Source organism: Emys orbicularis, chromosome 2, assembly GCF_028017835.1.
Source record: "Emys orbicularis isolate rEmyOrb1 chromosome 2, rEmyOrb1.hap1, whole genome shotgun sequence".
NCBI classification, from domain to species: domain Eukaryota; kingdom Metazoa; phylum Chordata; order Testudines; family Emydidae; genus Emys; species Emys orbicularis.
The window spans coordinates 57,386,418-57,401,250 of NC_088684.1; the positions used below are offsets into that span (position 1 = coordinate 57,386,418).

The window sequence follows — 14,833 nt, forward strand, 5'->3', positions numbered from 1 at the left end:
TTCTCTGTGGAGATGTCCAACGGTGATGTGGATATTGGCCACTAGATACTGGATTGACGCCACCACTTCATTTAACATAAGCCGTTATACAGCCAGTGGTGATAAACAATTTGTGCTAGATTCAGACTATAAATCTTTGAAAGGCTTTATATATCTCTGTACCAATCTGAGTAACTCAGTCTCCCAACAGTTTTTTGAATAATAATAATAATAATAATAGTAGCATGTACTTGAGTAACCTTTCATCCTGAAATCTGAAAGTGGTTTACAAAGATGAATTGTTAACTCAGTTTTACACTTGAGAAAACTGAAACACAGAAAAGTTAAGTGACGTGCCCCAAGCTAACATACTAAATCAATGGCATAGCTCACTTAGACTGTTCTTGGGGGCAGAGACCATAGGTTTGATTTTCCTATCTTCCTAGTTTTATAAATGTGCCTCTGTTGACTTCAGTGGACTTACTCCTGATTTATACTGATATAAATGAGAGACATGAATCAGGTACTATGTCTTTATTTATAAAGTGGAATAGTAAGTGAACTTCCCAAGGTTACACCATGAATCAGTGGCGGAGCCAGATCTTTGGCTTCTAAAGTTGCTTTTCCAACCACTAGGAAATGCAGCACCTGTCACATTCCCTCTAGATAGTTTGTGTTGACCTGCCTGAACTATGGCTATAAATTTATCTTTGAAAAGAAGAAATCTACTCTATTTTGTTAAATAAAAGTGTACACTTACAATCCTTTGATGCTTTTCTGCCAAAAACTTTATCTTTCTAAAATATCTAATGTAATTTTGAAGCAGGTTTTATGAGTTGTAGACCAAATGTTTTCCAGCAGTTGTATATGACTGAAGGGTCGCATACTTTGTTGCTTATGTAAGCTGAGGTGGTAGTCAGAAGGACGGGAACATTGTCTCATAACCTGTAGCAACTTTACAGGATAGTGCCACTAAGCCTATATTTTATTGTTAAATCATCTAATCTGCTGCTCTTCTTATCTTCATTGTTTAATCAGTTTCATATCAATAACAGACAAAATGAGAAATGCCATAGAGTTGAGTATTAGGCCTCCCTTTGCTTGGCCAATAACAGTTCTTTGAACTTTTTATCTTCAAAGCACTTTATAAACGTTATTACTCACAATCCTTCTATGAGGGAGGTTCAAATTGCCTTCCTTTTATAGATGGAGAAACTGAGGCAAAGGGATTTACTGACTAGCTTAAAATCAGAGAATGAGATATTAGCTCTAAAATCAGAACACTGGAGTTACTGATTCCCAGTCCCGTGTTCAGACTACCTAACCATGCCTCTTGGAGTGGTTTTTTTTTTTTTTTTAAACTGTATTATGTTCACAAATCAAGCGGTTGAGGGTTTTGCAAATTAGAATTCCAGAATCGTTTGGGCATTGATCAGATTGGGCAGCTGGTCGCATATTTTGGGCTTGCCTACACTAGAACGCTGTACCCCTAACTATACCGTTATAGTTAAAGCAGTATATCCCCCTAGTGTAGATGGAATTATATTGGTATACAGGTGCTTTATGCCACTCTGGCTATACCAATATGTCACGTTTATACCGTAGATTCCAAGGACAGAAGGGATCATTGTGATCATCTAGTCCAGTGGTCCCCAACCTTTTTCGTCTGGCGGGCGCCAGACGATGAACCACGGAGGACCATGGCGGCGGACGAGCATCTGCCGAAATGCCACTGACAAGCGGCAACGTCAATAGGCGTCGCCACTGAAATGCCGCCGACAAGCAGCGTCATCCAGAGGCGTCGCCGCCGAAATAGCGCCAAAAATCGGCGGCATTTCGGTGGCGATGCCTCTGGATGACGCTGCTTGTCGGTGGCATTTTGGCGGATGCTCGTCCGCCGGCCAGTACACAGGCGCACTTAGACACCATGGCGCCCCACGGGCACTGCGTTGGGGACCCCGATCTAGTCTGACCTCCTGTATAAAACAGGCCAGAAAACTTCCCAAAAAATAATTCCTGGAGCTTTATCTTTTGGAAAAACATCCAGTCTTGATTTAAAAATTGTCAGTGATGGAGAATCCATCAGAATCTTTACGTTCCAACGATTAATTATACTCTCACTATTAAAAATTTAAACCTTATTTCCAATCTGAATTTAGCTAACATTCAACTTCCAGCCATTGTATCGTTATACATTTCTCTGCTATATTGAGCCCATTATTACGTATTTGTTCCCCATGTAAATACTTATAGACTGCACTCAAGTCATCCCTTTACTTTTTCTCTTTGTTAAATTACATAGATTGAGCTCTTGTAGTCTATCATTATACGGCAGATTTTCTAATCCTATAATTATTCTTGTGGTTTTTCTCTGAACCCTCTCCAGTTTTTCAACATCCTTCTTGAACTGTGGATACCAAAACCTAATACAGTATTCCAGCAGCAGTCGAACCAGTGCCAAATACACAAGTAAAATAGCTTCTCTACTCCTACTCAAACTTTATCACTGATTAAAAACTTTATTTTTTCTTCCAGGTTATTAATAAAAAATGTTAAATAGTGTCGGCCAAGAGCCAATGTTTCCCCATTTACAATTAGATTTTGAGATCTATTAATTAGCCAGCTTTTAATCAATTTAATGTGTTACAAAATTAACATGTATATTTCTAGTTTTTTTCATCTAAATGTTACATATGTATAACTGCATGCGCACTAGGGCTTTTACCAGTATAACTCTGTTGGTAAAATCACACCCATAACTGAAATAGTTATAGTGGAAAGACTTTTAAGTATAAATTAGACCTAGGACTTTTGCTAATAGTTCAAGGTACTTTGTTCAGTTCTGAGAACAGATAGGTTTCCTACTAAATGTTTTCCTTAAAGTTGACTGTGTTCTTACCTGGGAACAGTCTTATCTGAAGTACACTTATGTTTATACTAAAAGATCAAAGCTTCAATGGAGAATCTGAAAAATGGTCTTACCAGGCATCATCCTGGACAGTATTTAGAAAAAATAATTTCACTTGTCACAACTATGGACCAATACGAGAAAGCTACTTATGGCCGTGTAATATTAGGATCAGAACATAATGAAAACAGAAAAGTGTGTGCCAGCTGTGCATGGCTGTAAAAAGCAGGCATGGCTGGTGCATACTTTACTCCAAGAGTAACTTAGGGATCTGTTAGTGTATTAATCATGTAAGTAGAATGCTTCCAAATACTGAATTCTGCAGCCCAACATTACAGTGTACCCAACTGTGATGTGTTGCATGTTTTCCTTTGGTTCAATAGGGGCCATCTAGAACAATATCCTCTTATTTAGCAGTCCCAGTATTGCCATATTCCCATAACCTTTTAACATATTTTCTCTGTCATATTTTAACACGGGAGAAAAATCTTAGTGCTGGGTAGAATCACAGTTTGAATAAATTTACCAGACTCTCACCTGATGAGGGACTAAACTTACTAGCTAGAGACAGGTATGAAAAGGAGGGCAGGGATGCCATTGATGAGTCCAGGGCCAAGGCACTACTGAGAAGCATAGTTACTCTGCTATCCAGTGATGAGCTGCCAAAATCTTAATAACTGGTTCCCTACCGGGACTTCGGCGGCGGGTCCTTCAGTGCCGCCGAAGACCCGAAGCGAGTGAAGGACCCGCCACCGAAGTGCCGCCGAAGACCCGGTAGGGAACCGTTATTAAGCGCTGCCCGGTGAGTACAAGCCTGAGACCCCCCCACCCTAACTGCCCCCCAAGATCCCACCCCCCTACCCAACTCACCCCGCTCCCTGTCCCCTGACTGCCCCGACCCCATCCACCACCACCCTGACAGATCCCCGGAACTCCCACACCTACCCAACTCCCCCGTTCCCCATCCCCTGACCACCCCCCTAGAACCTCCGCCCCCTCCAACCGCTCCCTGCCCCATATCCAACCCCTCCTCCCAGTCTCGGCCCAGCCCCCTTACTATGCTGCTCAGGGCAGCGTGTATGGATGCCGCGCGGCCGCTGGAGCTCACAGCCCCACCCCCTTACCATGCCGCTCAAAGCGGCAGGAGCTGCAGAGCTGCCCAGGAGCGGTCCGGAGTGCTGGCGCCGGTGGCGCGGCACGCTGAGGCTCTACGAGAGGAGGGGAGGCGGGGGAGAGGCTGGGGGAGCCTCCCCAGCCGGGAGCTCAGGCGGGCCGGACAGGACGGTCTTGCGGGCCGGAGTTTGCCCACCCCTTTAACAACCGGTTCTAAACCGGCTTGCTCGCGTGAACCAGCTCCAGCTCACCACTGCTGCTATTCCTACATGCTGGAAAAAGGCAGACTGGAAGGGTTTCTACCAGGGTGCTACACGGTGAAGTGACATCTATAAGGTGCCACAAGTACTCCTCATTCTTTTTGCTGATACAGACTAACACGGTTACCATTCTGAAACCTGTCATCATTTGTGACAGTTTCACTGCTGTGTAGTTCTGTATGGTAGTCGTGAAACTTACTAGTCTTGTTAATTTCGTGGTGCAGCTACTTGCAAAAGCTATGAGCGGCAAAGGAGGACTGGTGCTGCCTGTTCACAGGTTGAAAAAATGAGTTTCCCACAGGCTACTGTGGGTAGGTGATTGGATTTTTTAAGCCCTACTATTAACTGGAGGAAAGCTTGTTGTGTTATATTTGCTATGAGCGCTGTCACATGCTGGAATAAAATGAGTTGGAAAGGGCCCCATAGGATAGCAATGTCATCTGGTTCGGGTCACATTTTTTCTTAGTTAGCTAGCTTACATCCCTCTCTTTTGAGCGTCCAGGTCCGTAGGACCTTGTTCTGTGAGTTGCTGAGTGCCTTGTGCAAGGCCAAGGGGAGCTGAGGGCACTTAGTATCTGGAGGACTGGGCCCCTACTTTCCTTTGGTAATTTACTGCTAGAATGAGCTGGCAGCATGCATTTAAAGGTACAATGAAAATTAAGCAGAGATATAATTCTGTGAAATATCTAGTATTGTTGTCCCTTTGGCCCGAGTGGTTAGCCAATATTTGGGTTGCTTTCACTAGGGGGGAAATTGATTATATGAGTTAGGTATTTGTTGCAATCATATTTATTTACAAAGAATGTACATAAAGTTCTGTTTCCCTGAACACAGTAGGAACAAATAACAGTTGGCAGTTTCCTGGCTTGCCGTTTCCAAACCTGCCTTTGCAGCCAGTCTAGTCTCCCAAAGAGCCCTCTCTCTGCTCCCTCTCAGAGCCATACTCAGGATGATTGCTCACCCTTTCTGTTGGCTTTTTCTTATTGTCTGCCTGCCTTTCTGCCTCCCACACACAGCTATAGCCAGTCAATGCCCCAACATTTCAGTCAGTCTCCAGGGAAATCCTTCTGCATACATGGCTTAGTTGCTGATCAACCTTGCATGTGGCCTACTGCCTTGGGTGGTGGCTTCCATTGTCTCCTGCTGTCTTACTCCATAAAGGATCTTAATTACTTCTTCCATTCAGGTGAATGAAGGGTGGCTAGCTGCCTATCCGCTTTAACCAAGGTATATCAGCTGATATACATTCCAGCATATCAAAATTATGCAGCGTTTACAACTCTGGAATGGCATATATCATGCATGTAAGAGGCCTGACACGCATATTCTCCGTATAAGTTACCTGTAGTGTGTCACAGCCGCCTAAGTGTCCTACCAGAACCAAAATGCTTGTATGTCAAATATCTGCCTCTATGCTGACATTTATGCTACATGCTACAAAATACTAGAAAATTATCTCAGTTGTTAGCAAATACAATAGAATAGAAGTAGTTTATCTCTCACATAATGTTGTGAATCAAGTCAAACAAATAAACAAACCCTCCTCTCCCCATTTTGCTCATCTTGAAAGTCTGGATTTTTTATGTTTATGCAATAATTAATCACCTCCTCTGTCTCTATTTTTCTCTACATAGACATTTGATTTTCTTTTGAAATTTCAGGCTGCCATTGTGAGAAAAATTGGCTAGGTTCATTATATAAAAGGAACATACACCTCTACTTCAATATAACGCTGTCCTCGGGAGCCAAAAAATCTTACCGCGTTATAGGTGAAACTGCGTTATATTGAACTTGCTTTGATCCACCAGAGTGCGCAGCCCCGCTCCCCCGGAGCTGCTGCTTTACCGTATTATATCCGAATTCGTGTTATATTGGGTCGTGTTATATCAGGGTAGAGGTGTAATTACAGAAGGACATTGGTGACAGATATTAATATATTAATCTAGCATTGTGGTCTGTTAATTACTTTAAGGATCCAGCAGACTTCAGGTAGTATCTCAAATGCACTTAGCATTCTTGGGTGCTAGAGAGGCATTGTGATCTAATGGGCAGAGGAGGGCCTAGGAGTTAGAATTGATGAATTCTAGTCCTGCCTCTGCCTTTCACTTGTTTTTTAGCCTTTAAATCACTTAACCTCTCTGTGCTTTAACTTACTATCTGTAAAATGAGTAAAATACTATTTTAGTTGTGAGGCTGATTCAATTAATGTTTGAAAAGATATTTGAATTATTTGGATGAAAGTTGCTATGTAAATGCAAATTATTATTTTGCTGTTGAATTTCTTAATTGAAATGAAAAAGCTTACATAAAAAACCCATGTGTAGCCAGCCAACTGACCACACAAAGGAGTATTCTGAAGAGAAGAAATTAGTTTCCCTGTGAACAATACTATCCTTAAAATTTTCCCTTCTGATCTACTTTTTTGGAAGGTACAGTATGATTTGGTGTTCTGGCTAGCTACCGTACACACACCCATTCTGCTTTGGGTGGGAACAAAGTGTATTTGCTATTTTGGAAGACTAGAGTATATAAATGGACTCTCTGTTAAGTGTAGGTGCTGCTGTTTAACCCCTAAAAGTAAAAATAACCTTTAGTTTTGATCTCTGTGGTGTAGATCTGGTGGTATAATGCGGCACTAAACAGAATTTGAATTGAATTTCAGTCCTTCCATTCTGATATCCCTTGTGAAAATTTTCTGCCACAATGGTATCTGGTGCCATTCCCAAGGCAAAACATTTCCTCTTCAGAAGTTACCTCTTTTGAGCTAGAGCTAAAAAGTCATGTATGGCAGGATTGGTTTAGCACTATGCAAATTGTGCATTTCAGTAGAGAAATCTTTCCAACCTCCTTTAATTTGAACATTGGTTCACATTGTCAGTTTTTCCATGGTATCAGTTAGTGCCATGTTAACATGTATTTTAGTAGTCTAATGGTTGTCCAAATTAAAATATTTGCCAAATGAAAATATGTAGGGATATTTTTTCCTCATGCTTCAGAAATGTTAGTCAATTAAAGTGAAACACTTGCTAGGCCTAATTTTATTTGCCACCTTTTATTATTTATTTATTTGTATTGAGATAGCACACAGAGTCTCCAATGAGATCAGGGCTCCCTTGTACTGGGCACTGCACAAATATATAGAAAGACCAATGCCAAAATCTTACGATGTAAGGCTCTAATCCTGCAAGTTATTCCATGTTGTGATGGGGTATACGAACCCCACACTAGGCTGGAAGGGTTTAAGGGACAGTACTGGGCCCAGTAGTGCCATCCTTTCAGGTTGCAGAGCACGCTCTAACTCAGTGGTTCTCAACCCATGTTCCACTTGCGGCCCAATCAGCACACAGCTGCAGCCCCTGTGACATCCTCAGGGCCATTCGGCAGCACATATACTAAAATTGTGTAGATGTGTCCCACATAACACAGAGAGAGCTGCGAATATGGCCCACAATGGTAAATACGTTGAGAACCACTGACCTAACTGGAGAAGGGGTTGAAAAGGGAGCAACCCAGCTCAGAAAGAGGAAGGTGTGGGAGAGGAGGACAGATCTACCCTGAAGGGTCCTGACAAGGGTGCTGGAGAAGCCTCCCTGAGGGAATAAGACTATATGCTGAGCCTGGTTGGAGCTGACAGTTTGGTTGGTTGCCTTTTTTTTCTTTTTCGTTTCACCTTATCTTGGACTGGAAGCTGGGAGAGAGAGAGAACAGGAGGAGGTGCCCCAAGGAGGATAACTCGGAGGGCACTTTCGGGAGCCAGACACTGTTGATCCTCCTAGGGCCCTAGGTTAGAGCCCAGTGGAATCGGCAGGCCTGGGCTCCCCTGTCACTGCCCCAACTACAGGAAGGATTCAAACCACCCATCCACCTCACAGACCTCTGATTAAAGGGGGACCAGCACTGCAAGACTTATTTGTCTTGACAGATACACCAATTAATAGCCCATTTTCTGTTTTATGTTAAGACCACTAAATCACACCAGAGAACAGGATGAGCGGCTGCTTGTGTAGGAATGAAAGCTGTGTGATCATGGGGGACTTCAATTCGGCTGTCATATGCTGGAGGTCTCATGCTGCTAGTACTTAAACATCCTTGGACATTTTAAATATTATAGATGACAATTACCTAATTAAAAAAGTGTTGCATCCCCCACAGGGGAATTCTATATTAGACCTCATCTTGAGAGAAAAAGAACTGATCAGAGAACTAAAAATTCATGGTAACTTAGGTACAAGTGATAATGACTTGATCACATTTACAATGTGCAAACAGAATAAAGTCCAGACCAGTGATAGATGTACTTGGTGCTTTAAAAGGGCCACTTTCACAAAGCTGAAAGCAATTATGAGCCAAATCAGCTGGGGGAAGAATTTAATGAGAAAAGGGTTAATGATAATTGGGAATTGTTTAAGAACACTATTAGATGCACCAAAAGCCACAATCTTACAACTGAGGAAGAAGGCTGTATTGGTTAAAAAAACAGTTCCAGGTTTAGAGAGCAAGTGAAGGCGGCTATAAAAAAAAGTGTGTGTGTGTAAATAAACAAATGGAAGAAAGGGAAAGTTGATAGCAATGAATATAAATCAGAAGCTAGGAATTGTAGAAAATTGATAAGGGAAGCCAAAGGGCACAAATTGAAATCTATGACCAGTAGAGTTAAGGACAACAAAAAGAAGTTTTAAAGTATATTAGGAACAAAAGAATCCTAGCGATGATATCGGTCCATCACTAGATGGAAATGGTAGAATTAGCAATAATAATGCAGAAAAGACAGAAGTTTTCAATAAATATTTCTGTTCAGTATTTGGGAAGAAAACAGATCATGATGTCATAGCATACGATAAAATTATTTCATTCCACTAGTATCTCAGGAGGATGTTTAACTAGCTAACTTTAATAACTCACAACATTTATTAAAGATAGACATTCTAAGATCAGCAGGTCCAGATATCTTGCATGCCAGAGTTTTAAAATAGTTGGCTGAGGAGCTTACTGGACTATTAATGTTGATTTTCAATGGCTTGGAATACTGGGGAAGTTCCAGAAGACTGAAAGAAAGAATAATGTTGTGCCAATCTTTAAAATGGGTAACCGAGATGACCTGGGTAATTTATAGGTCTATCAATCTGACATCAGTCCCAGGCAAGATAATGGAGCAGCAGATATGGGACTTGATTAATAAAGAATTAAAAGAGCATAATGTAATTGATACCAGTCAACATGGATTTATGGAAAATAGATACTGTCAAACTAACTTCATATCCTTTTTTTATAAGATTACAAGTTTGGTGATAAAGGTAATAGTATTGATGTAATTTACTTAGACTTCTGATAAGGCATTTGACATTACTGCATGACATTTTGATTAAAAAAACAAGAAAAACATAAAAAATAACATGGCACACACTACATGGATTAGAAGCTGGCTAATTGATAGGTTTCAAAGTTTAATTGTAAACAGGGATTTATCATTGAATGGCATGTTTCTAGTGGGGTCCTGAAGGGATTGGTTCTTAGCTCTACAATATTTAATATTTCTATTAATGACCTGGAACAAAACATAAAATCGTTGATAAAGTTTGCACAAAAATTGAGGGAATGGTAAATAATAAAGAGGACAAACCACCAGATTACTTGTTAAGCTGGGCACAAGCAAACCATATATGTTTTACTATGACTAAACATAAATGTATATATCAGGAAACAAAGAATGTTGGCTATACTTACAGAATGGGTGACTCTATCCCGGGAAGTAGTGCCTCTGGAAAAGATTTGAGGTGTGTGGTAACTGAATGTGAGCTCCCAGTGTGATGTTGTGGCCAAAAGAGCGAATGCAATCGTTGGGTGCATAAACGGGGAATCTGGAGTAGGAGTAGACTGGTTATTTTACCTCTGTATTTGGCACTGGTTTGACTGCTGCTGTAATACTGTGTCCAATTCTGGTGTCCACAATTCAAGAAGGATGTTGATAAATTGGTGAGGGTTCAGAGAAGAGCCACAAGAATGATCAAAGGATTAGAAAACATGCTTTATAGTGATAGATTCAAGGAACTCAATATATCTTAACAAAGAGAAGGTTAAGGGGTGACTTGTTTACAATCTGTAAGTACCTATCTGGGGAACAAATATTTAATAATGGACTCTTCAGTCTAGCAGAGATAGGTATAACATAATCCAATGGCTGGATGTTGAAGTTAGCTACATTCAGACAGGAAATAAGGTATAAATGTTTAAAAGTGAGAATAATTAATCATTGGAATATTTTACCAAGGATTACAGTGGATTCTCCATTACTGACAATTTAAAAATCAAGATTGGATGTTTTTCTAAAAGATATGCTGTAGGAATTATTTTGGGGAAGTTTTATGGCCTGTGTCATACAGGAGGTTAGGCAAGATGATTACTGTGGTCCCTTCTGGCCTTGGAATAAATGAATCTATAGTGCTGGATGGCTTTATTTAAATTGTCATCACTAGGCTTCAGAGTTCATTTGTCTTCACTGAGAAGGAGTCAGTGCACACCTCTTTCAGAGCAATTGTTTCAGACTTTCCTTTCTTCACGGTTATCTTTAATAATCTGTTAATGCTTGGAACCTAAAGAGATACTGTTAACTTGAATTATTTTAATTGGTGAATTTCTAAAAATCTCTGTATTGGGAAGTTCATCTTCTACTGCAGCTTTCCAAACATTTTGAAGTTATTCTTTCTCCTGCCAATGTTTATGTGGTCACCAGTGTTCCCTCTAATTTTTCCCATGCATGTGCGGTATGAATTTTGTTATGTGCACCAATATGGAGGTGATGTGTGGCGAGGGTGGGCCGAAGGGTTCGGAGTCTGGGAGGGGGTTCAGGGCTGGGGCAGAGGGTTCGGGTGTGGGGGGTGAGGACTCTGGATGGGGGTGTGGGCTCTGGGGTGGGGCTGAGGATGAGGGGCTCAGGGCTGGGGCAGAGGGTTGGGATGCGGGGGGTGAGGACTCTGGATGGGGATGAGAGATTTGGGGGTGCAGGCTGCCCTGGGGCTACAGTGGGGAGAGAGGACTGCCACCAGCTCTCTCTCCCCGCAGCAGCAACTGGGCTGGGGGGGGACGGGGGACGGACACACCTCTCCCAGCCGCAACAGCTCCAGGGGTGGGGCCGCGGGATAGGCCCCTCTCCCCGGGCCGCGGGATAGGCCCCTCTCCCCGGGCCGCGGGATAGGCCCCTCTCCCCGGGCCGCGGGATAGGCCCCTCTCCCCGGGCCGCGGGATAGGCCCCTCTCCCCGGGCCGCGGGATAGGCCCCTCTCCCCGGGCCGCGGGATAGGCCCCTCTCCCCCGGCCGCGGGAGGTCCAGGGTTGGGTTGGGGCCGGAAGAGGGGTGCCTCTCGCCCAGCCGCAGCAGCGCCGGAATGGGTTGGGGTTGGGGTGCCTCTACCCCGGCCACGGCAGGTCTGTGGCCGGGGGTGAGGCATCTCTTCCCACCGCAGCCCTGAGCGCCTGTGCGGTGCTTAATAGGCTGCCATGTGGCCGTGCAGTTTAAAGGGAACTTAGCTGGTCATAGAAGCAGTAAAGTGTGCATAGGAATGATAACAACACAGAACAGGCACTAGGATTTTCTCCCTGCAACTTGTGTGGATGTGCATGGGAGTGCTCCCTGCCTGGAGAGTAGAGACATCTCCCTCATCCCACTTCTCAGCTTAGCTGCTCGCTATACCATGGTGGGGGTTGTAATGTGGAACTTCCCCCCCTCTCCCACTGCCACTGATGAGCTCTGCCATTCTCCATCCCAGCAGAGGGGATGGGGAAGTGAAGAGATTCCATCCCATCCAGCTATCTGTCTGTTCTGTTCCCTCTCCCCACTCGTTGCCCCCTGTGTCTCCCAGGAAACTTGGATTGTATTCTTGGCTCTGGGATAGTCTTGCTATATGGCTTTGTGTAAGTCACTTAGCCTCTCTGTGCCCCAGTTTCCTTATCTGTAAAACGGGGATAGTAATTCTTCCCTTCTTCACAGGGGTGTGGTGAGGCTTCATTCATTAATGTTTGCAAAAAGCCTTGCATGAAAGTAATGTAAAGTTGTATTGATATCAATACTTCCATTTTGGCTTTCAAAAATCTGAAGGCACTCTGCTTATAAATCTTTGTTTATTGCAGTGATAGACAATGGCACAAGTTAAAATGCAGACCGCAGCAAACCTCTCTGGACCTACCCTTCCCCCTCCGGTGCTACCCCCATCAGTAACAAATGCAAGTTCATTGGGTCTGCAGGCCTCAATGAATGGATCCATTTCAGAATCAGTTGCCAGCTGTAACAGTCCAACAGCTGGTCTTGTGGATTCTGCACCTTCTAGCAACTTACCAGGTAAGGAGATGTTTTGCTTAGAATACTTCTTTTTATTTTGCAAGGGAATCCACTTGATGAGTTTTTAATATAAATGGATGAGGTCCTAAAGAAAATAAAACTAAAGAAACAAAACTCTGTAGAAAAATGTTTTGGTTTCTAATGCTGTTTACAGAATTTAGTTTCTTTAGTTGAATTCTGATTTATGATAGAGCATTGTTTAGAGATATGGAAGCCCAGAAAAAAATAAACTATTCTGCCACATCCTACGTGAATCTTTTATAATGAAGTTTTAGTACAGCAGGAAGTTATCTAAGTGCATTTTCCTTCCCTAGAACAAAATGTCTTCAGTCTATTTGGCAGAAAATGGCATTTCCTTTATAGCCTAATAACTGCTATAGTTCTTGTTCTCAATTGGGTATAAAATACAGTAAAGTGTTACCCCAAAGTAAGTCAGAAGGGCAGGTTTGTGTTGGGGATAGATACAAAGATGAAAGAAAGAAATAGCAGGAGGATAAAGACATTAAAGAAACATATAGTACATAAACAATCTGGGTTTAGGAAAACAACAGAATCCGCAACATTGTTGAAGGAACGAAGTTGGGGAGATACCCACAAGGACACTAGTAGTAGCGGAGAGGTCTGAAAGAATGTTGGGAAGAATGAGGGGAAACAAGCGTGGGACCACAGGTGTTCATCAGTTCTTTGTCTTCTATGTTAGTGTTTAGAAATTACACTGAAAGAACAACTAACTCCAATAATGAATACAGAGCAGAATGGAATTTTCAGGGACATGGTATAACATACAAGTTAAAATATATAAACATCCATCTACACTGTCTTCCTTATTAGAAAGATTTTTTGTATTGCAAGTAATTGAAATGGTCACAATAAAAGACATGTTCTCAAATTATAAATGTGTAAATGGTATTTAAACATTGTATTATCAAAGTGCAGTTTTGTTGGCATTAACACAATCTCATATTTTTAGCGTATTATGAGGTTTTTTTAGCCAGAGTATTTTTCTTTTTTAAACATACCACTTCTTTTGTAAAGTTTTGCGAAGTTGTGAAGAGTACATTTCTCCACAAAAACTTTACAGACTCTTTATTTACAGCTCCTCTCCAAGATAACATGGCAAACCCCAAAGAGAAAACTCCAATGTGTCTGGTAAATGAGTTAGCCCGTTTCAATAGAGTTCAACCCCTGTATAAGCTTCTGAATGAAAGAGGGCCTGCTCATGCCAAGGTAAGGTTACAGTTCCAGGTTATGAGGCATACCTTAAGTTATGAACAGATAACTTGTCAAACACAATCAAGTTTATAGTGTTGGGGTTTTGTTTTGCTTTGTTTTTGTTATGCTTTTTAGGAAGTTCTTCTGTGTCGCTCTTGGAGCCCTGAGGATCTTTTCATCATCGCCTTCTGCCTTACTTATCCTCTGACCCTTGAGATCATACTTCTTGGCCTTCATCTTTTTCTCTTAAAGGTCTCTTCAGAGTCCATCAACACCCTTTCTTTATCATTCATTGCCGGGTTCGCTGCTGAGCTGCACAAAGCACTCCTTCCCCTCCAGGACCCTAGCAGTCTGCTTCTGAGAATTGCACATGGATCCCTTTCATGGCAGTGCAGACCCACTGCTAACAGACTGCTGGGCTAGTCTTTTCCCATTTTGTTTTGTGTTAATCAGTTTTATTTAGTCTACATAAAGTTGGTTATATGGATAGCAAATCTTCTGATTATATCTGTGTTTTAAAGCACAAAGTATCACAGTATTTTCCTTTAAACCCTGTGTAGCCCACAGTGACAATGGGTCTTTAAGGCTCACAGTGGTGTTAAAGTACTTAGCGTCCTTGTCTAGTCTCACATCCTGTTTTGATAGTCAACTGTGATCTGTGAGAACATGTCAGGGTGGTTTCAGATGGCAGTGGACCTAAAGGATCATATTTACATGAAAGAGTTCTCAAATTTCTTCCCTCTTTAGGGCAGACTCACAAAAAAGATGACTAAAAACTTCAGCTTGAGAGAGCAAAAATGAGATTTTATATTCGAGAACCTTCTGCATCTTCAGAGCAGAGCAGCTGAGCAAAGTTCTTGTTAATAACATCCAGCCTTCTGCAAGTTGCTTAGCCTCTCCTGAGAAGTTCTGTATGTGCCCTCCTGATGCTGCACCTTGCATTGTAACCAGTGCAAAGTGGTTGTAAAACACTACCATTCTGGTTTGGCAGTGTTTTGCACCCACTTTGCACTGGTATAAATGACAGCAC

The 14,833-nt window shown here is 42.2% G+C and overlaps 1 protein-coding gene across 1 annotated transcript in view; it reads left to right on the top strand.

Annotated features, from left to right (window-relative positions):
• STAU2 (staufen double-stranded RNA binding protein 2) overlaps positions 1-14,833 on the top strand; it is a 106,436-nt gene that overhangs the window by 3,445 nt on the left and 88,158 nt on the right. Inside the window, exons 2-3 of the mRNA XM_065400130.1 lie at positions 12,384-12,591; positions 13,688-13,818. Of these exons, the coding sequence (XP_065256202.1) occupies positions 12,393-12,591; positions 13,688-13,818 (330 nt within the window). The 5' untranslated portion in view covers positions 12,384-12,392. The remainder of the gene's footprint in view (positions 1-12,383; positions 12,592-13,687; positions 13,819-14,833) is intronic.